This window comes from Danio aesculapii, chromosome 22, assembly GCF_903798145.1.
Source record: "Danio aesculapii chromosome 22, fDanAes4.1, whole genome shotgun sequence".
NCBI lineage: Eukaryota > Metazoa > Chordata > Actinopteri > Cypriniformes > Danionidae > Danio > Danio aesculapii.
Window position 1 is genome coordinate 38,811,191 of NC_079456.1, and position 23,175 is coordinate 38,834,365.

At 39.5% G+C, this 23,175-nt stretch overlaps 1 protein-coding gene across 9 annotated transcripts in view; it reads right to left on the minus strand.

Moving 5' to 3' along the window:
• The window catches only part of dock3 (dedicator of cytokinesis 3), a 208,627-nt gene that overhangs the window by 53,259 nt on the left and 132,193 nt on the right, over window positions 1–23,175 (minus strand). For all 9 annotated transcript variants that reach the window (XR_008835714.1, XM_056447328.1, XM_056447327.1 and 6 more), the window contains 5 exons: window positions 20,827–20,978; window positions 8,706–8,787; window positions 7,404–7,464; window positions 5,355–5,502; window positions 712–800 (listed from right to left, as the gene is read on the minus strand). Coding sequence is in view for 8 of the 9 variants with exons in the window: in XM_056447328.1 (XP_056303303.1) it covers window positions 712–800; window positions 5,355–5,502; window positions 7,404–7,464; window positions 8,706–8,787; window positions 20,827–20,978 (532 nt within the window). In the remaining variant the exon portion in view is untranslated. The remainder of the gene's footprint in view (window positions 1–711; window positions 801–5,354; window positions 5,503–7,403; window positions 7,465–8,705; window positions 8,788–20,826; window positions 20,979–23,175) is intronic.

Sequence of the window (23,175 nt, forward strand, 5' to 3'; positions counted from 1 at the left end):
GGGCCTATACTCTCGTTTTTGCATAATAATCAGGGAACTCTGCTGTTATACCATGGAAATGTCATGTCAGCACCTGGAAATATGTGCTCCCCCCGTCCCCCCAAGTTGCTACGCCCCTGATAGATAACCTTATAAGCTAATCCAAGTGATCGCATAATGTCTGAGGGAACTATGATCGTGCTGGAATTATATGACTCAGTTCTTTGTTCTTCTCTTATTTGCTAAAGCTAATTAAAAATAAAGTATTTGGCAAACAATATGTTCAGACGATGTGCTCCTCTGGAATTCCCCTCTCAAAAATCGATCTTTTACCACACATCCTCCATTCCCTGCATTGCCTCCTGCTGGCAACAAAAACTGCAGACATTTCTAGACACGCTTTCTTTAATGACGAAATACCAAAGTATTAAATAATATAATTTGAGGAGCACAGATATTAGTAAATGACATGACGTGCTTCATTTAAATACTTCCCTCCCATAAAATCAGCAGTGATTGGGAAGCTCAGTAAAGTATTCAGTAAAGTCAGGCACAGAAATAGCCATTTCAGATCTATTGTTCAATGTGTCAGTTTAACACCAATAAGACCTCAAGTAAACCTGGCCCTTGATTCTGATTGGTCAATAACTCATTATGAAAATGTTTTGTTGCTTAAAAGAAGAATTATATTAAATGTGTTACAAGTGTACGACCATTCTTCTTGTTGCTTACCGTAGTTGGTGCTGGGAGCGGTGTATTTGGTGCTGGACTTGCGGATAATGTTCTCATGAATCTGGTACCACTCATTTTCATTATTACACCTGTGAAAGACAGAAGATAAAGGACGAGGTGTTATAGTAAAGATAAAAATATATGCTGTCAAACAGATGAAGCAGGTGGAATCAGCATTTCAGTGATTCCCAGATGCTTGCAGTATAGGTAATGCATGTGTATATACAGCTGAAGTCAGAATTATTAGCCTCTTTGAATTTCTCTTTCTTTATTTAAATATTTCCCAAATGATGTTTAGCAGAGCAAGGAAATGTTCACAGTATGTCTGATAATATTTGTTCTTCTGGAGAAAGTCTTATTTGTTTTATTTCGGCTAGAATAAAAGCAGTTTTTAATTTTTTAAACACCACTTTAAGGTCAATATTATTAGCCCCTTTAAGCTATATTTGTGTTATATTTCTGCCTAGTTACCCTAATTACCCTAGTGAAGCCTTTAAATGTCACTTTAAGCTGTATAGAAGTGTCTTGAAGAATATCTAGTCTAATATTATTTACTGTCATCATGACAAAGAGAAAATAAATTAGTTATTAGAGATGAGTTATTAACACTGTTATGAGCAGAAATGTGCTGATTCTGACTTTAACTGTATATATATTGATTGATTGAGTTGACAGAAATGGTGCTATGAAGCTTCTGTAGCCAAAACAAATTCCTTGTGTGTGTGAAGCACACTTGGCAATAAAACTGATTCTGATTCTGATTCTGATTCTGATTCTATATCATGATATATCTCGTTATCAGGATATGAGATGATTTATTATGGCTTATCAATGTCATATCAGCCAGCCCTATATGTTGAACTTGACTCCAGTGTCTGTTTCTACAGAATATATGGCTCTGTGTTCATCAACCGGCTCTGTGAATGTTATAACAGCAGCTGAAAGAAAAAACCCTCACTGTCAAGTACAGATCTCCCACAATGAAGCGAATCACGACTCTCTCAGGAGACTGAATTGAGCCATATGCTACGCTCCAGCATTAGCGGCTGCTAAACCGCTGTAGGCTAACTGTTGGAGGATCGTGAACCAAGCAGATTTCTGGCCCGAGGGGAAGTGATGTCGTTAAGGCGACACACTGCAGGGAAAACAGTTTTTTGGAGATTTTTGAACCTTTTTGGCTCTTCAGAAAGTCTTTCTCTTCGTCTTTTTCAGTCTAACGTAAAGAAAAGATCCAAAATACACCTGAAATCTCCACTTCAACAACACTTCACTTGTTTGCTTTATTAATATCTGTATTCCGCACGTTTGAAGAGGTGGCTCAGTGATTAGCACTGACGCCTCACAATAAGAAGATCGCTGGTTTGAGTCCCGGCTGGGTCAGTTGGTGTTTCTGTGTGGAGTTTGCATGCTCTCCCCGTGTTGGTGTGGGTTTCCTCCGGGTGCTCCGGTTTCCCCCACAGTCCAAACACATGCGCTATAGGGGAATTCATATATGGACGAATTTGTGTGTAAATGCGAGAGTTTATGGGTGTTTCCCAGTACTGGGTTGCAGCTGGAAGGGTATTAGCTGTGTAAAACATGGAATAGTTGGTGGTTCATTCTGCTGTGGTAATCCCTGATAAATAAGGTAACTAGCTGAAGGAGAATGAATGAATGAAGTATAGTGACCATCTTCTTCTTTCTGGACTCTACACCAGCAGAGATCTGCTCTATAATGCCCGATCCAGACGTGACTCTCGCTATGCTAATGCTAGTGTTTGTGGTGTGGCGTAGCGGGCAGATGCTTTCTGGGAGCTCCCACTGAGGCCATCTGCTTGGCTGTCGAGGAGACTGGCTCCAAGGGCGTCAAGGGTGGTTCTGGTCTGTCACTCGCAGGGTCACATCGACATCACACCAACACAGGCTGCTTGACGCAAAGTGCTACACTGTATAATACAACGGTAGATCCATCCGCGTGTACTGTCAGACTGGTGTGCTGTGGCGTTACAGAACGTCACGAATAATCAACCACTAGATGTCTCTGTGAACTAATAAGCCTGAGTGCATCACTTACACTAAACAAACAAAGTAAGAGCACATCTACTGCTCTCAGAGTATCACAGGAAAGATCTGAATGAAAAAAGGAGAGCTTCAGGACGGTGACGGAACTGTGATTGGTCCTGAAAACAAAGCTGAGTGTGTTCAATAGATAGATATTACAACCACTGACTGCATAATTTTGGTATGTTGAGTCCAAACATGGCGGGATTGTCATGAAAGATCCGGTTCGCATTATAGATCTGAACTTCCCATCACTACTGTGTATCTAACCCTCAGATGCAGACTTACACACATATTCTTCTTAAGGCTGCTATCATGTGGGCTGCTGTGTTTGAGTTTGAGGATGAATAGATGATAGTGGTCATGTGTCCTGAACACATCTTTCAAAAAATGTATGGCTGAGTTTTATCATACAATATTTATTCAGATGATTTTAAACCTTGCACCTAACAAATATCCTTATTTACAAAAAACAACAACAACAAAACAACAACAACGAAACAAAAACCAACACTATCCAAAACTATTATAACCTGTGTGTGCCACTCGGCCTGCAGTGAGTACCAAGAGGACTAAACGCACTACAGTCGGACAATTACTGCAGCTGCCGGAATATAAAATGTACTTTGTAAAGGCAATAAATTAGTTATTTCGATTTCGATTGTGTGGTTTATTTATAAGGACAGTGCCTATTTGAAGATTTGTTTCAGAGATGAGACTTCCAGTGCAACAGTGCCCGTTTATAGCCTCTTATTGCCCACCAAGAGCACTCTTCTGACAGACACCTGATCTGGAATCTGCTGTATGTCTGTATAGTGATTAAATTCATTCATTTTATTTTCGGCTTAGTCCCTTTATTAATAAGGGGCCGCCACAGCGGAATGAACCGCCAACTATTCCAGCATATGTTTTACACAGCGGGTGCCCTTCCAGCCACAATCCAACACTGGGAAACACCCATACACTCTTGCATTCACACATGTACACATACACTATGGCCAAATTAGTTAATCAATTCTCCTATAGTGCATGTGTTGGGAAATCGGAGGAGGAAATCCACATGAACACGGGGAGAACATGCAAACTCCACACAGAAACACCAACTGACCAAGTCGAGGCTCGAACCAGCGACCTTCTTGCTGTGAGGCGATCGTGCTACCAACATGATGCCCTTATAGTGATTACATGTAAAATATAACACATTTTATGAATAATAATGTTCTATTGGCAATCTTTGGTTGCAGTCATCTGTTATGAATATGAATAATATCAAAATGTTCACATGATTTCTGTACAATACAGTTTGTAAAGTCTGTCTTTCAGCACAGATATTATATGAGAGTCTTGCTTTGTTTACCAGATAAAGGATCTAATTGGATTTGCATTGTAAACATTAAATAAAAAAGGTATTATTTTTATGTCCTACATTAGGTTTTTAGTTAGGATACTCCCAAAATCATTCCACATAAATCCACTGACTTGTTTTACAAAATTCTCCACAGAAATAGCAAAAAAACGTCTGCAGATCCTGTCTGGCCCTGGCCAAAACTATTGATTTGGACTGATTTATGTGTAATTTTAATCTAAAAACATTATATGATCCACAGATTCAGCTACACATCTTCTTTAATGTCCTACTGTACATATGTATTACGTATATTAATGTTATATGAAGTGTACATGTTCTGCATCTCTAGTATTTACAGCAACACTGATGGCTCAATTTCAAATGATTGTAATTTTAACTGTTGGTGGAATCCAAACAACTCTAGCCTTCTTCTTCCACTCTCTCTCTCTCCTTCTCCCCCCACATACACCTTTATTTCCTTCTCTCTTGATTCCTCTTTCTTTTCCCCGTTCTGTCAGGTCCCCTGCCAATAAACCCGAGCAGCTTTCTGCATGGCTGCGCACAGAGCTAATGAAAGTCTGTGATGGAGACAGCAAGAAGCCTCCGTCCACACAGAGAGCATTTCAGACAAACGACAGTAGACGCATCGTTCTGTAGTAAACAAGACCTAGCTAAGAATCTGTTTGAAAATCTTAATGCACTGTGTAGGTTGACAGACACTAAAAAAATGAAAGCATTTACTTTAGTAGACTGAATTTACTGGTCATTTTCACATTAGATATTAGCATGTTAATATCCTCTAATGAAATAATCAAGTAAAGTATGAGTGCATACCAATAACTGATGAAATCTGAAAAAAGTCTTCAAAATTTTACCTTTTAAGAGACTGTATGAGAGTATTTACAAATAATAGCAAAAGTGTTTGATGTTAGCATGTTGCTAGCCTGGTTTTAGAGGAGTTTTGGCCATTTCCACCCTGGTTTTAGCTGGTCATTTGCATAGAAAGGCAACAGCACTCACTACAACTGAGGTCTGCAGAAGAGCATCTCTGAACACACAACACGTCCAACCTTGAGGCAGAAGAGCTACAGCACTACAGACTGGTTTCTATAACATGACAATGAGTTCACTGTACTCAAATGGTCTCCACAGTCACCAGAGCTCAATCCAATAGAGCACCTTTGGGATGTGGTGGAACGGGATTATTAATAAATCAGACAGATAAATATCTGTGAAGGACACAGACGAGGCTTACGTGTAAACTTTGAGCACAAAGTCTTTCTCCTCTTTGAGTTCAGAGATGGTTTGTAGGACGTCGCTCATGGCCAGAACAGCGCATCCGTACGGCCGCCGATACTGGACGTGAGGAGGGCCCTTCTTCGAGTCATTTAACAGCATCCGTCCTGAAAAACAACAATGCATTGTGGGAAATGTACATAATCTAGTATGAGCTACACAGATCCTAACAACTAGACCATGTACACTACATACATCAATATTCTTTCTGCTACAAAATGGTGAGTGAACTAGAATGTTACACATGTATTAGAATTAAGTAGAATTATGTTTGATGTTAGCATGTTGTTATGCTAAAAACACAGCCAACTAAATTTGCATCTACTGGACATGATGGGTTAAAGGTGCAGTATGTAAGAGTGACACCCAGTGGGTTAACTAGGTATTGCACTCCTGGATCAAAACAAACGCAAGCGCAGGTTATCTGATGATCGAACATTTAAATTGTGTTGTAAATAAAAACAACGGCACGCAATAGCAGGAATATTCTCTGTATTAAAGGAGGACGTACAGCACCTTTAAATTAAAAAGTAAAATGATACGAATTTGTTTTTGAATTTGACCGAACACGAATGTTTACACTTGATTCAAACAGAGTTTGATGAGTTAGCATGTTAGCTTAAAAAACACATTAAGTAAAACCTCATCTACATAATGGGTTACATTTAAAATGTAAAATTAGATAAATAAAAATTTATTTTTTAATAACTCTAAGTTAATTAATAACTCAATTAATCAAGTTCTTTGATGTTAGCATGTTGCTATGCTAATAACCCCAACATCAAGTGACAGTGTATTTAAATATTATAATTCATATTAATAATATAAGCTAATGGGTGACTGAAGGAGAGTTTACACTTGATTCAGAGTTTGATGCTAGCATACTGCTATGCTAAAAACAACATAATAAAGTAACAGCACTTTGAAATAATGAGGGAAATATTAAAAAAATAGTGCTTTATTTATTCACCAATGACCAAAAGCTGTAGATAAAAGGCAAATACAAACTGTTTTGATTCCTAAAACGTATTAATAATAATAATAATAATAATAATAATAATAATAATTTATATTTTATATAGCGCTTTTCTGGACACTCAAAGCACTTTACACAATTGGGGAATCTCCTCATCCAGCACCAGTGTGCTAGATGACGCGACGGCAGCCATATTGCATCAGACCACACACCACACACCAGCCGATGGGTCGAGAGGAGACAGAGTGATGGATCCGATTATGATATGGGGACCCCTAGTCTTTTACCAAGGACATCCTGGGATTATTAATGAGCACAGAGAGTCAGGATCTCGCTTTAACGTCTCGTCTGAAAGACGGCGCTCACTGACAGTATAGTGTCCCCTTCACTAAACTGGGGCATTAGGACTTACACAGACCACAGATTGAGCGCCCCCTGCTGGCCTCATTAACACCACTTCCAACAGAAACCTAGTGTTCCCATGTGGTCTCCAGGTACTGGCCGGGCGCAGCCCTGCTTAGCTTCAGTGGGTGACCATGTGAGAGTCGCAGAGAGCTAGCTGCCGGTAATATTTGCATTTAATATTTAGCATTTGCATTATACACAATTAAATCAAAAGAGTAACTCAATTTAGTCAAATGCACAGGAGTCCAACAGATTTTAATAACCTCTCATAGTCTTTCCACAGTAATTCAAGCAAACCCCGTCCACTCATCATCATCCTAATCATGAAAGACAAGTCTCCAGGATCCTTGCTAACGAGGTTAAAAGCCTCCATTGAGCTGCGTTTCCATTTTGTTCCAGTAGTGTGCCAAACACACAGCAGGAGAGGTTTGAGTCTGAATGGTCTGTTTCAGCATGGAGACGCTCATCTTTCTGTAAACTCAAATGGAACTTGCATCGCCGGGCTTATGTAATTGCTCTAGAGATGCGTTTGCTGGCAGAAACGCACTGCCTTGTGGAAACTCGGGCACATTTGGCCCAGAATGAAGGAAAGCGGACGGAGGACATGAGGGAGAACGAGACACTCACCCGTCCTGATGACCTGAGACACGATGTACAGATCTCTCTTCATGTCCTTGTTGCTTAAGTCCTGCAAGAAAACAAGAGAAACGATGTCTTCATGACGTCTTCATTTATTTATACATGCTTTCATATGTAAACATGCATATATTAGCCAGAGCACTGTGCTTTACTGATAAAACTTGATAAAAAGCAGAGCAACAGAGTCTGACAAAAGGTTTAGAGTCGAAGGTTGAAGGTCTTCAGATTATAGTTGAAAAGAGTTTTAAGGTAAATTAGACAGCTATAGCATTGTTAGCATGTTTTTCTACATTGCTAGCTTGTCTAAATGCACCTAGCATGTTGCTAACTCCTTTAAAATGTTGTTTGTAACATTAAATCTTAACTTGGCACTAGCATTTTTCAGCTAAATGTTATTCTAACGTAGCTAATGTTTTAGCAAACTGTTGAACAAGTGACGGTGTCGCTAGTTATTTGAACATGTTTTTGACATACTGTACTAGCACATGTTAATAACTAACTTTTCACTGGCAAGTTGCAAGTTTAAACTTGTGGTAGCATTTTCAGCACATTGCTAGCATAATATGTGTGTAGCAGCAAATTGCTAGCATAAATTAGCATTAATAAATTACACATTTCTACATTAACATAATGTATTATATTTTAGGCCTTAGAATGTGGATATCTTGTTTTAACACATTGCTAGCATGTTCTTCTGCATTTCATGTTTTAGCATGTTAGCGCATTACTTCCATGCTTCATACTTCATATTTTAGTATGATGCTATCATGCTATTAGCATGTCGTTGAAATTTTAACACATTGCTAACATTTATGTAACTATGTAATATTTATTTTAAACTTTGAAAGACATATCCCTGCTGAAAAAACTGCTTAAACCAGCCTAGGCTGGTTGGCTGGTTTTAGCTGGTCGACCAGTCTGGTTTTAGAGGGGTTTTGGCCATTTCCTGGATGGTTTCCAGCCATTTCCAACCTGGTCTTAGCTGGTCAGGCTGGAAAATGACCAGCTAAAACCAGCTTGACCAGCTTAAACCTGGTCTGGAATTGGCTAAAACACCTCTAAAACCAGGCTGGTCATCCAGATAAAACCAGCCAACCAGCCTAGGTTGGTTTAAGCTGGATTTTTCAGCAGGGATTTCATGGCATCACCAGCATTTTTTGCACACTGCTAACATAAGGTTTGTAGCATTTCAACAAATACCTAGTGCAGATAGCAATTTTTCTAGCATGCTGGCCAATATTCTGATGTTGTGAAAGGCTAATAAATAAGCCTATATGAATGTTTTCTCACCGTAAAGAGTGCGCAAAGGCGGTCGACCTTCTCCGGGTTTTTTGGTCCACCATTTTTGTTGAGTCTGACCATAAACTTCTCACTGTAAAAAATAAAGAGAGCTCAATTTTAGAGAAGTAAACATGAGCCAGTGATTTAGCTTGTGCTAGAAACAAACACACTTAACTAATTAATCAAAAAGAAGAAAATAAATTAATTAATTAATAATAAAGTAAAAGGATACACACACATATAAACACATCCCTTATAAATGTTCATTCAACATGATAGTTTCAATACATCAGTTCTAATAACATTTATTTTTCTCTTTGCCTTGATGAGAGCACATAACACTTTATTAGTTATTTTGCAGCACACTAGTATTCGAATACACTTCCCAAAGTGGAACTTAGGGTGCTTTCACAATTGGTCTGAATGCCTGGTCCGAACCCAAGTTCGATTGTCCCCCCTCGGCTGCTTTGTGTTCACACCGTCTTTCATTCCTTCTGAACCCCAGTACGCTTGCATCATCAAGCTGCTGTTGTGTGTACAGCTGTTGCTAGGTGACGGCCACAAAAAATAAAAAATAAATAAAAACATTCAGCACATCACACGATCTCTGCAGAAGTCACTTTTGGAGAAGACGAGCAGGCATTATTATTGTGTTTGCACTGGCTCAGTCCCGCTTGTCAGAAAGGTTCATTACTTGCCACACAGACACAGACACAGACACACACACACACACACACACACACACACACACACACACACACACACACACACACCACGAATGAACATTATAAAAACTAAAGTTGGTTCTACAGTTGGCCTTTCACTTCTGTTGTCTGGTACGATTGCACTCATATCAGAAGTGAACCGGACCAGGGTTTATTATTTTAACTAGGGAAGTTAGGTTAGTTAGGAAAGTCATTAGACGACAGTGATTTGTTCTGTAGCCAATCAAAAATAATAATAATAAATAATACTGACCTTAAAATGTCTTAAAAGCAATTTAAAAAACAGCTAATTCCATACAAAGCAAAATAAATAATACTTTATTCAGGAGAAGAAAATACAACAGGAAATACTGTGAGGAATTGGACACACCTCCAGCATTTTTGGCTCTATATTCCAGCATATTTTGTGCTTTAACTGCAGACTGTCAGCTTTAATTTGAGGGTATTTACATCCAAATCAGGTGAACGCTGTAGGAAGTACAACAGTTTGCATATGTGCCTCCCACTTGTTAAGGGTCCAAAAGTATTCGGACATAATAGTGATCATAAATCAAACTTTCCCAGTTTAATTCTTGGTTCAAATGCTCTGCAGTCAATTACAACCTGAAGTCTGGAACACAGAGACATTGCCGGACGCTGGGTTTCATTCCTGCTGGTGCCTCTGAAATCTGATCCGGCATTTTACCGGTCCCCCTCCTCAATCGCCCTCCTCGCCCGTCTGCTGTTCACTTTCACTTTCCTCCGCAACCCCTTTCACTTTCCTTCCGCGACACCCCGCCCCGCTCACTTTCGTCCGCCACACCCCTCCGCCATTCACTGCACCAACCACTAACCCAAACCAGCTCTTCACTTTCGTGCGCGATACCTCTCCATCCTCTGGTAACATGCCGGATCCATTACCCTGATCTGTTCCGGGACCTCGCAATTCCCAAATTAAGCACTGGGGGTCACCACAGTGAAATGAAGCAACCCTTCTAGCCACAACCCAGTACTGGGAAACCCCCATACACACTCATTCACACACATACACTACGGTCAATTTAGTTTATTCAATTCCCCTATAGCGCATGTGTTTGGAATGTGGGGGGAACCGGAGCACCCTGAGGAAACCCACACCAACACGGGGAGAACATGCAAACTCCACACAGAAACACCAACTGACCCAGCTGAGACTCGAACCAGAGACCTTCTTGCTGTGAGGCCACAGTACAACACCACTAAGACACTGTGCTGCCCCAGACACTAAACAAAACCAAGTGCTAGAAGCACTGCTAGAGTCCACTGAGGATATTCATGAAGGCTCAGTGATGAAGAGACTCCACTGCTGTAATCCAATCACAGGAAACAAACCTGCTCACTTCCTCTCACACTAATGGAGCCTAACAGAGTCTGCGGCAATGCAGAGATGCTAGCGGAGCAGTACTAGCGTAGCGGGATTAGTGGAGCAGGGCTAGTGCATTAGTGTAACAGGACTAGTGTAGCAGTACTAGCATAGCAGGACTAGCAGTATTAGCGTAGCATGACTAATCTAGCAGGGCTAGCATAGCAGGACTAGCGCCGAGGGTTTAGTACAGCATTACTAGCATCGCAGGACTAGCAGTATTAGCATAGCATGACTAATGTAGCAGCACTAGAGTAGCAGTTCTGGCATAGCATGACTAGCAGTATTATCGTAGCATGACTAACATAGCAGGACTAGTGTAGCAGTACAAGCTCAGTACAAGCATAGCAAGACTAGTGCAACAGTATTAGTGTAGCAAGACTAGCACAAAAGGACTAACGTAACATAACTAGTGTACCAGGACTAGCACAACAGGATTAGCATAGCAGGTCTAGCACAGTAGCACTAGCGTTGTGGCATGTCTGTATCAGGTATGAGCAGCTGTGACAGATGTTTATTTATTAATTCATGAACAGCTAATTTATGACATTCAGCATGAACATTCTGGGCCCTGCTAATGATCACTGTGTGTGTGTGTATTTAAGTTAAATCTAATAAAGCTATTTCTTGTAATTAAGATAAAAAAATTATATTAAAGCAGAATTTATTATTTTTATTTATTTATATTCATTAACAAACAGCACCATATCATAATAAGTAAATAAATGAGTCTAAATAAACGTTTAAAATAAATGATTATGATATTTAGTTACATTTTATTTACATTCATCAGTCCTATATAAATAAATAAATAAATAAATAAATAAATAAATAAATAAATAAATAAATAAATAAATAAATGAATAAATAAATAAATAAATAAATAAATAAATAAATAAATAAATAAATAAATAAATAAATACATAAATTAATTAATTAATTAATAAATAAATAAATAAATATATATAAATAAATAGATAAATAAATAAATAAATAAATAAAAAAAATAATAAATAAATAAATAAATAAATAAATAGATAGATAGATAGATAGATAGATAGATAGATAGATAAATAAATAAATAAATAAATAAATAAATAAATAGTTAAGAAATGTTGAATTAATAAATTAATACATGAATAAATAAATAATAAATGTTTAAGAAATGTTGTATAAATAAACAAATATTCTCAGAAAAGAAGGAATAAAGACACCAACAATTATTTGCAAAATAAATGAATCAATAAATAACAAAAACAACTATAAAATGCAAAAAAAAAAAGATTTACCCATTTTTATTTCTGTATTTTCACATATAGAACATGCATCAGTGTTTCACAACAAAAATATATAGATAAACACACACATGTCTTTACTATTACTTACTTTTAGAGTATTACGCATTTTATATTGTATTTTAAACATACTAATATGTAAACAAAGTAATTAATTATTAAGTTACTAATTAATAATATGTTTAGAAGATGTGCTGTATGAACACCAACAAAATCCTTGCTAATCTTAGTTTACCCTATGGGTGCATTTGTGTGTGTTTCCACTCTCACATGTGCATCATGCATGTCTGCTCAGACAATGAGAGTGTTTACACATTCCAGCACGTTTCACATGTTCACATTGACTCATCACATCCACGTGTGTTTCACCCTGAGGGAAAGACTAGCCCAAAAACAACCAATCACAGAGCTGCGCGACGCCAACCCACTACCCGCAGGAGACGCTATTGTCCTCTGGCAGCGGTGACAAGTGTTCATTAAAACCTTCCAGCTATTATTTCCAGACTCTGTCCCATTCAGACAACTCCTCTGCAATTGTTCAAACCCTATTGTGCAGAAATCGCTAGCTCACGCTGCACACGCTAATAACATACTTAGCGTCGGGAGGCTGTAAAGGCTGATCGGCTTTCAGCTCTACATATGATCTACAGTTGTGGATTTGGGTTCAAACATGAGAAAATGAACTGCTGGGACTCTGCAGAGTAACACAATTAACAAGCTCAAATATTAAAGGCACCTTCGGGGATGAATGATTCACCTGTGCTTAAAGCTGTCACACATTTTAGTCAGTTGCTAACAGAACACGATTCGTTTGTAAGATAAAGACACATTCATAGTAACTGACAATATGGGCTGCATCTAATTCAGAACAAAGGACTGGTGTGTGTTGATGAGAAACCGCTTTAGATGTTCACATGGTTCAGTGAGTTTGAAACCTGTCATCCAGAGACAGAGAGAGAGAGAGAGAGAGAGAGAGAGAGAGAGAGAGAGAGAATAGTTCATGCAACACCAGTCAGAGAAGGCATGCATTTATCAAAAGTTGAGCTGCATAATTGTCATGTCTGTCATGAGATTTACTGCTCTGTAAAAAATGTAGGGTTCCACATAAATCATTCATGAGGACCCAACACATATTGATTAAGTTAACTTAACACTTTTAACAAATTTTTGTGGATTGAACATAAAAAATTAAGTTGAAATCCTGAGAATTGTGTTGTTTCGGCTAATTTTAATTAAGTAGTTTAAACAAGAAAAAAATAATACATATATATATATATATATATATATATATATATATATATATATATATATAATATAATGTAATATAAATATATATAATATAATATAAAGTGTGTTTCCTAGATTTTCATTTCACTTAACTTTTTTTAAACTTTATTCATTTATTTATTTATTTATTTATTTATTCATTTTTGTGCTCTCCTTTGTCTGCTTCTAGTTTGCCTACATAGCTTTCCATAGTTCCACCATACTTCGTAGGCCAGGTCCAAGTCTTCTTCTTTGGCCACTGCTTTGCCAGTTCCAAGTGCATCACCTCTGGTCTGAAGACTCAAGTTCGCAGCCTATAGGTAGAGCACCTCTTGAGGAGAGCAAAGTTTACCTGCAGAAATCTCACAAGTTGGTCTCTGTTATGCTCACTTCCACCGTTACCTCACTCCCATCCGGGTCACGACACCAATGTAACTCCTCTGGTGCAACACTCCTGCTGAAAGCAGGGCAGGAATTGGTAATTTTGTCATGGGACGGAGATGCTCTAAAGAGAAGACTCAAGTCCAATTCCAACTCTTTTTTGACCAGTTTCAAGTCTCCTGCATCAGCCAGTTTTAACTTTCTTTTGTTAGGATTTCCCAAGTCTCCTTTGTTGGCCATGACTAATAATTTCCCATACATTTCTAAACTTCTAAGTCTTCATTATCAACCAATCCCAGGTGTCCTTGGTGGTTCAACTCCAACTATTCTTTGTTGACCAGTTCCATGTCTCCTACTTCTGCCAGTTTTAAGTCTCTTTTGTTAGGAATTCCCAAGTCTCCTTTGTCGGCCAAGAATAAGAATTTCCATTGCATTTCTAAGTCTTCTTAATCATGGCCATTCCTGCCCAGGCCTTCCAATCACTGCTCCTCTGCCCAAGCCAGGTTCTCTTTCAGTCTTCATCTTGATCCTCGCAAGTGAATCGCTTGGATCCATCTTAGACCTCAGAGTCCTGGACTTCAGCCTTGAACTTGAACCTGTTTGGCTGCAGTTTCTTTCAACAGGATCTGCCAGTCCTTGGACTCCACCATGCTACATTTTACCTCTGGAACCGTCTTGATCATTCACTAAACTCATTCCTCAGTGGTCTTCCCTAGATTTGACACAGCCTGCCGGGTCTCATTTTCACCCTGGGCTTTACCTCATGAATCTATGCTTGCTCAGCTTCAATAAGGCTCATTAGTTCTAAGACCGTGTTCCCCCAACACAACCTTGGTCAGTCATTGACCTTCTTCCACGGCAGTGTTTCACTCTTCTGAATGATGCTCTGCAGACCTCTATGGATCACTTTCTTGCATCTGACTTCAATCATCAGTTCTGTGTAGAAGTTCTGTCCTTTGAGCCAGTGGCTTAACATTGCAGGTCTCCTGGGTCAGTCCATGCCTCCTCAGCTCCACCTCCATTGATTTTATCTGTCATTGCCCTGATTTTACCCAACTGGTTTCCACTAAAGCTCCCTCTCCATTGACAACATCATGGCCTTCCTTTTTGGTTATACTCTGGGTCTCCAACTGGGTCCTGCCATTCTGGTATCCATACTAGCACCTGCTCTGATGGTCTCCTGCCGTTCAATAGCTTTTGTCCTGTCCCCAGGTACACCACTAATTTGTTCCACAGTTACATGGAAACATCATAATATGTTTGTAATTATCTTATTTATTTCTCTGGCTGTATTTAATCACTAGAATTCTTCTGTTCATTGTTATAAGTTATTCAGCATCTTTTTTCCCGGTTATGTTGTGCATTTCAACACATGGTGTATACTCCATCATCAGTGCTGTTGAGCTTCTCTCCCTGCGTCAGTCTCCAGCCGGTGGTGCAGATGCTTCCAGTTGGATTTGTCAGGAATGTGTGAGTGCCTCTGAATACAGTATGTTTGTCACGATGCATGAGTGTGACTGGAGGAACAAGTGGCAGACAGATCGAAAAAAAAGACTGCTGAGACTCAAACCAGTCAGAGCAACAGAAAGCAAGTGTGAAACCCAAAAGGCTAGAGTGGGATTTCACTTTCTGCTGAAATATGTGGCTTGTTCATTTCTGCTAATAAAGTGGATTGGAAATGCAGTTCCACAACACTTCCATCATCTAAAAGTTCTTGCAACTAATGGTGACTAAGAAGTTCTTGCAACTAAGGAAATCTGGTGCGATTGCAGCAAGTTAATGTGGTTCATTTAAATAATCATGAATTCTGCAATCCGTACCATGGTGCACACCAAACAAGCGAATCAAGACTCTGACAATATGGATCTCAACAATGGATCACAATTTGATGAAATATGAATACAACACAGACTAAGGACATCTAAACCAACCAAAAATAGGATGTAATGGCACAAGGTGCAAACATAAGATTGACACAATGCCCAACTACACTCGATGTTATACTTGGATCTAAATGCATCACTTTTTTATTAGTCTAGACCAGCGACACCCAAACTCATTTCTTGATGGTGTCCTGCATAGTTTAGCTCTAACATCCTTCAACACACCTGTCTGGAAGTTTCTATTATACCAAGAAAGAGCTTGATTAGCTGGTCCAAGTGAATCAAATTTAAGTCTGAGCTAAACTCTGCAGGACACCAGCCTTCCAGGACCAAGAGTGCGCTCTCCTGGTCTAGTCCAAACAATCCAATAAAACCTACAAAGATCCAAACCAAAAAAAAAAACAGATGTGTTCACTATGTTTCTGGTTTCAGACTTGAGCAGGACTGATCTGGTTTTGTAGGAACCTGTGTCCCGCTGAGGGTCAGACAGCTTTTGAGAGGGAGGCAGAGGCACCGCTACAGCCTGACAGACGCATGAGGAGTGGGACGACAGAAAGAGAGAGAGACACAGATCTGTGGGCGCCGGGTGAATAATCATTTGGCCAGCCTTCATCGGCTACTGATGCCATTTATATAATATGATGCATTTTGGTGCATTTTGCAGGACTTGAAATCACGATGTAGCTCTTGAAACATAGAATCTGTAATAATATTAACCATTCCGTTAATTACAGGCATGAGCTGGCATCAATTAAGACACCAAGGCAAATCCCTTTAAAAGAAGCACTTCTTCAAGTAAAACGAGAGAGAGAAAAGATTAAACTAGACACTGCAAACATATCTTCTTACTCAGTATATTCACTGTTTTTATATTTCTTTAATACGAGAAAAGGTTTTCTCTGGGGGCTCCTGTTTCCCCCACAGTCCAAACACATGCGCTATAGGGGAATTGGCCGTAGTGTTTGAGTATGTGTAAGGGTCGTTCCTGGTACTGGGTTGCAGCTGGAAGGGCATATGTGTGTGTATGCATGTGTATTTGTGACCAGCAGGGTGGGTCAGGTCGCCTCACAGTGCGCTATTGCCTCACAGATAAGAAGGTTGCTGGTTCGAGTCCCAACTGGGTCAGTCGGCATTTCTGCGTGGAGTTTGCATGTTCTCACCATGTTCGTGTTTTCTTCCAGTGCTCTGGTTTCCCCCACAAGTCCAAAGTGTATGTCCTGATCCTCCAGGTTGGGGTTTGAGCATTGGGCTAACGACCCACCTCGCAAAAATGAGATGTTACGAAACACCAACATGGTGTAACTAAATATCAACTTCGATATAAACGGCCCTGGGAGTAAGTAAGTAAGTAAGTAAGTATGTATATATGCAATATGTAATGCATCTAGTATGGACTTTTATATCATCTTGGGTCATCTTGGGATTAAAGGAAACAAAAACTAGCAATATATGCCTTCCATTATAAAGAACTGCAGAGGGGAATAAAGATAAAACGCAAAGCTTAACTGGCACAGAAAACAGCGTCTAGACTCGGCCAAGAGCTCTTAGAGGGAATGTGAAATGAGAACACAGAGAATAAAAAAACATGTGAGGTAGAGAAATCACTCTGTTTCATGGTGAGATTCATCAGCATGGGGTCTCTCATGAGAAAGCCTCCCTCAGGACAAACACGAGCAGCCATCTCGCACTAGCAGCAGATCAAGACTGAAAATCACACGAGCTCGCAACCACAGCCACAGCCGCCCTGCGTCAAAACATGCTGAGGTGATTCTAAAGTGACACTACCCAAAACCAGCAAGGGTCAACTAGTTAGTGCAGTTTGCAGACAAAGTTTGGTGTTAGTATGTTGCTTGAGTGTTTCTAAAATGTTTTATCAGGTTGCTGGCATGTTCATAACATGATTTAGTGAATGCTAGCTAGCATGTTTTTGAATATTGCTTCAATGTTTCTGATATCATGTTTTAGCATGTTTCATCCATGATTTAGGGGAATCATGGTGGCGCAGTGGGTTGCACGATCACCTCACAGCAAGAAGGTTGCTGGTTTGAGCCCCGGCTGGGTCAGTTGGTGTTTCTGTGTGGAGTTTGCATGTTCTCCCCGTGTTGGTGTGGGTTTCCTCAGGGTGCTCCGGTTTCCCCCACTGTCCAAACACATGTGTTATAGGGGAACTGATCAACTAAATTGGCTGTAGGTTATGTGTGTGAATGAAAGATTGTTTGGATGTTTCCCAGTGTTGGGTTGTGGCTGGAAGGGCATCCGCTGTGTGACACATATGCTGGATAAGTTGGCGGTTCGTTCCACTGTGGCGACCCCTGATTAATAAAGGGACTAAGCCGAAAAGAAAATGAATGAATGAATGAATCCATGATTTATTATACTGCTAGCATGTACCCTGCAGGCACAGGATGTCAACATGACGTCATATTCACACAGTACCCTAATAGCGTGGGGACGTTGGATTTTGTTTGGAAATGAAAATCGGGTTGACATCAGAACCCAACGTCAGGCCGACGTCAATGTCCAATGTCCAACCTAAAATCAACCAAACATCAATGTCTAATCATGTTACACCTTGACATTGTGTGGAAGTAAACCGCGTTGTAATGTCACACACAGTTAAACAAGACTCAGCAACTTCTGTGTGTTTGTGTGCTGTATAAATAGTCCAGTAATGAGTCCATGAGTGGCTTCAGCTGTGTGAGTCTAATCAATGGAGACTTGGAGCAGGTGTGTGTGTGTGTTGCATGACTGGAGCTTGTAGTCCATATACCGGCAGATTTGTAGTTCTATGTGATCTGTGTGTTTACCAATGATCTGGAAGGATTAGATCGCTGGTGATCGTGACAAGTAGCATCTTTCTAGCAAGATTATAGCACACTGCTAGCATGTTTTAGCAGATAGGCATCTCATTTATAGCACGTTTAACACATCGTTTAACATTATTTCAAATCATTATTTAACCTATTGCTTATTGACACATCCCTTCCCTATTTCTATTGTGATTGCACAGTGCTAACATGTAATATGAAATTAATAGAAACTTTACACACTGCTAGCAGGTTTCATCATGTTGCTTGAATGGTCAACAACTTACTTCTAAACGTGCAGACTGCTGAGCATGCTTTAATACATGCTAAGATGACTTTAAACAGTGTCATGAGTTATGTTGCTAGCATGCTTCTAGAATGATACGACACACTGATGGCATGTTTTGGATGTTGTAGATGTTTTAACATGGTAGAATGTTTCTAACATGTTGCCAGAATGTTTCTAGTGTTTTTATGGTAACTTACACCCTGCTGAAAAATTCAGCTTAAACCAGCCTAGGCTGGCTGGCTGGTTTTAGCTGGTTGACCAGCCTGGATTTATATGGGTTTTGACCACTTCCAGGCTGATTTCCAGCTATTTTCAGCCTGGTCTTAGCTGTTCAGGCTGGAAAATGACCAGCTAAATCCAGCTAAAACCTGCTTGGCCAGCCTGGTTTAAGCAGCACATAGCTGGTTTTGGCTGGGCTCCCAGCCTGGTTAGGCTGGTCAAGCTGGTTTTAGTTGTTTTTTTTCAGTAGGGCAACTATAATGTAATATCACATCAGCTCACTGATTTAGCAAAGGCTACTGCTAGCATAGTTAGCACATTCCTAGCATGAGCTATCAAATGGCCTTAAATGTTTTCAAACAATTAGTACATTTCTAGCATGTTTAGCATGTTACTAACACAGATTAGCAACACTAAGAAGCTTCAACAGGTTGTTAGCTTGATTCTAACTTAATTTACCTTAAAGGCTTGAACAGAACTTGAGTGTTTTGGCTTTCTCAATGGAAAATAATAACATGGAGGCGGTTTAAGGGGCCTGGCCATCCTAATTAGCGTTATGGTTGCTTTTTTTGGCATTCAAAATGATGAAAGGCTAACTTACTGAAGCGCTGCTTCAAACAGAAACACTTAGTGATCGTCTCTTAGTGTCCCACAAACGCTTCTCTAATTTAATTAATGAGGTGTATGAATTAGTTTTTAAACACTCCCTTTGGAGAGATCTGCCAGTGGCCTTACTTCTCTTAAGATTAGCATAACGAACTGCAGAGGAAAAACAAAACGAGCTTCCGTCGTGTAACGGGAGGAAGAGTCTCCTCATCTTTGAGTCTCAGTCGAGTCTATTATGGGCACTGGAACTGGACTCCCTCAAGGGTGTTTCAAGCAGAACAACAGGAAAGCAATCCCTCTTCCTCTTTCTAACAAGTCATATTAAGGAGAAGGAGTCAAGTTCTGTACAACTGTCTGAATAGCAACTGACTTGAGGTCTGTAAACAAAAACAACCCACATAACACATGCCTGTGGCAACCTTTCCCACAACATGCCTCCTGCATTCATTCATTCATTCCCTTTATTAGTCAGGGGTTGCCACAATGAACCGCCAACTTATCCAGCATGTTTTACACAGCAGATGCCCGTCCAGCTGCGACCCATCACTGGGAAACATCCATACACACTCATTCACACTCATACGCTATGGACATTTTAGCCTATCAGCGAGGACTCGAACCAGTGACCTTGTTGTGAGGCAAATTTTGTAAATAAAGTAAAAAGATTTAACACAATGCTAGCATGCTTTAGCATGTTGCTAACATATTCTCACGATTTAGAACATTGCTAGCATGGGCACTAGCATTAGTGCAGTGTGTTTTATCTAATTACTAGAATGTTTATGCATGATTCATGCACTGCTAATATGGTTTACACATCAGTCATCTGATTTAACACCATCTTCTATCCTTTTGTTAGCATGTGAAACCTTCAGTTAATAGATTTACAGTTAGAGAGTCCTCAGCAGAAAACATCTGCTCTTACTTGCAGTGACTTAATAGCATAGCTCGAGCTAAGAGATCTGTACATACTTCATCAGGGTCTCTTGTCCTCATCTTATCCTTCAGCTGTTTCAGAGAGAGTTCTGTGTGCCATTTTGAACAAGAAGAAGAAGAAGTCTGTGTTCTGTGTACATGTAGGCGGTATTTGTGCAAGCTTTCATTTCCCAGACCTTGATTTTTTTAAAATTACGCCTCATTTTATTCTTGATGGGACCTCTTGTGCTGTTTTTCACTGTTCCTTGAGAATAATTACCCATAAAAGCGTTGCCATTGTAAGAAGAAAAGCTGGCTGTGAGCACTGAATGCACACACAGCCTTACATATGACAATTCCTACCTGATTTGCTTGCCCTCTCTGAGGTCATACAGAGAAAAGAAGATGTCTGTGTCCTCGCCGATAGTGTTGTACGTGAAGCTCTTCAGGTTGACAAAGAGATGATGCGGCACGGGCATTCGACACGTTTCCCCGTGTCTTTGTCTTCCGCCATCCTGAAAGCACACAGTGAACATCAGCTTTACCTTGTGTCTTGGTATGAGTGATGTAGCTGTGGTGTATTATGTGTACTTTAGAGTAGGTAGTGATATTTTCTTACTTCATTTCACTATACTAACAAGTTTTAGCAAGCTTTAGCATGTTTTAGTATGTTGCTAGCATGTTTTAGCCAGCTTTACCATGTTGCTAGCATGTTTTTCCCACATTTAACATGTTTTGTCCTGTATATATCACTTGTGTTTCTTGTTTATAACAGAACTGAAATACTACAGAATTGCTGATTATACACAGAATGACAAGACAAGACAACAATAGTTATTGCTACATGTTATTCCACAGTTGTGCTTTATCAGTAGCCTACATGTGATGTTATGTTAAATTGTTCAATGTTGCATCCCTGCAGACACAGGACGTCAACATAACGTCATATTGATGTTGTACCCCAACATCGTGGGGACGTTGGATTTTGTTTGGAAATGAAAATCGGGTTGATGTCAGAACCCAATGTCAGGCCAACGTCAATGTCTAACCCAAAATCAACCTAAAATCAACCAAATATCAACGGCTAATCATGTAACACCTTGACATTGTCAAGACTTTGTCAAGGTGTACGTTGTCAGATGTTGGATTTTGGTCACTTTCCAACACAACCTAAAATTAACCAAATATCAATATAATTTGACATCGCTATTGGACGTCAAAATAACATCACCTGACATAACAACCTAAATCTAACCTAATATTAACGTCTGATGACGTTTTACGCCTACTGGGATTTTAGCTGTGCTACATCATTATTTGCGCTTACATGAAAGTAAAGACAACAAAGCACAGAAAAACAGTAAAACATGCAATAAAAAAACACGGTAAGAATAAAAGATATCCCAATTAAAAAGATGAGATTTAAGTAGCTTCTTAAAACAGTCCAAGGATCCAGCATTCCTAATGTTAGTGGGAAGAGCAATCCACAGTTTGGGTGCACGGAAAGAGAACCCCTTAAACTTAAACTAAATCTCGATTTGAGATTTTTACTCCTCAAAAGTATTCAAATCAGACATGCTATTTTATGACAAAGTACAGAAAGAGCAATATATTAATTTAGTCTTGCCTCCATGTGTTTTATAGACACAATTATATCATATTTCATGCACAGTGGGACAAATAAGTATTAAACACCTCATGTTTCTTTTGGGAATTATATTTATTAAGGAGCTGTTGACATGGAATTAAACCAGATTATGGTTAAAAACCCAATTAATAAAAACATGAAAACAAAACAAAATGTGTATTAACAATGGGATGACTCTGGAGAAAGCACTGACTACTGAACTGTGTTTAATACTTTATATTAAAGGCCTGTTTGGTGATGGCAGCGTGAAGACGCCTCTCATATGCAGAATGAAGACATGCATTGATCAGCTGTGAATGCTTAATGCTTCTGTGGGTCTTGTCTATCAAATCTGAGCTGTATCCTGTATTCTCTATTGGATTCAGGTCAGGTGATTGGCTGGGCCATTCTACGGCTTGATTTTCTTTTTGTGAAATCCTCTGAGAGTCTCCTTGGCTGTTTTGGATCATTGTCTTGCTCAAATGTCCACCCTGGTTTCATCTTCATCCTCCTGCTAATGTAGATGTTGGACTGAAGCAGCTGATGTTCATTTACACTGAGAAAGGGCAGAGGCTTGCTGAAGAACTACTGAGAGATTTCAGCTGCTGTCTGGGCTTTCACTGCCCAAATACACCTCCCTTTCTTCATGTGTTCAATACTGTTTCCCTCCGTCATTTCATTTTGTAAAATAATTAGTTTTTTTTATTGCATATTTGGATTTGTTTGGTTCTCCGGGGAAAATGTCAAGTCAACAGCACCTTTAGAAATATTTCTGGAGAAAAATGGTGACGATACTTATTTCCCCCACTGTATTTTATTTTCAATATAGATTTTTCTGACAGAACATATGTTTGTATTTAGCGTTATTCATTCATGAATCAGTGTTGCATGTGTTCCTGACCTATATTTGAGCAAGTGCTTTACACAGGGCTACAAAAGACCTATTAGCATCACCAAAATGGAATAAACAAGGTGTTTAGATCAGCTGTCATATTTCAGCCCGTGGTGATCCATGACCTACAAAAGCTGTCTGCACATGTTAACACCCCTAAGCAATTCTGACAAGTCCTCAGATTGTGCTGAGC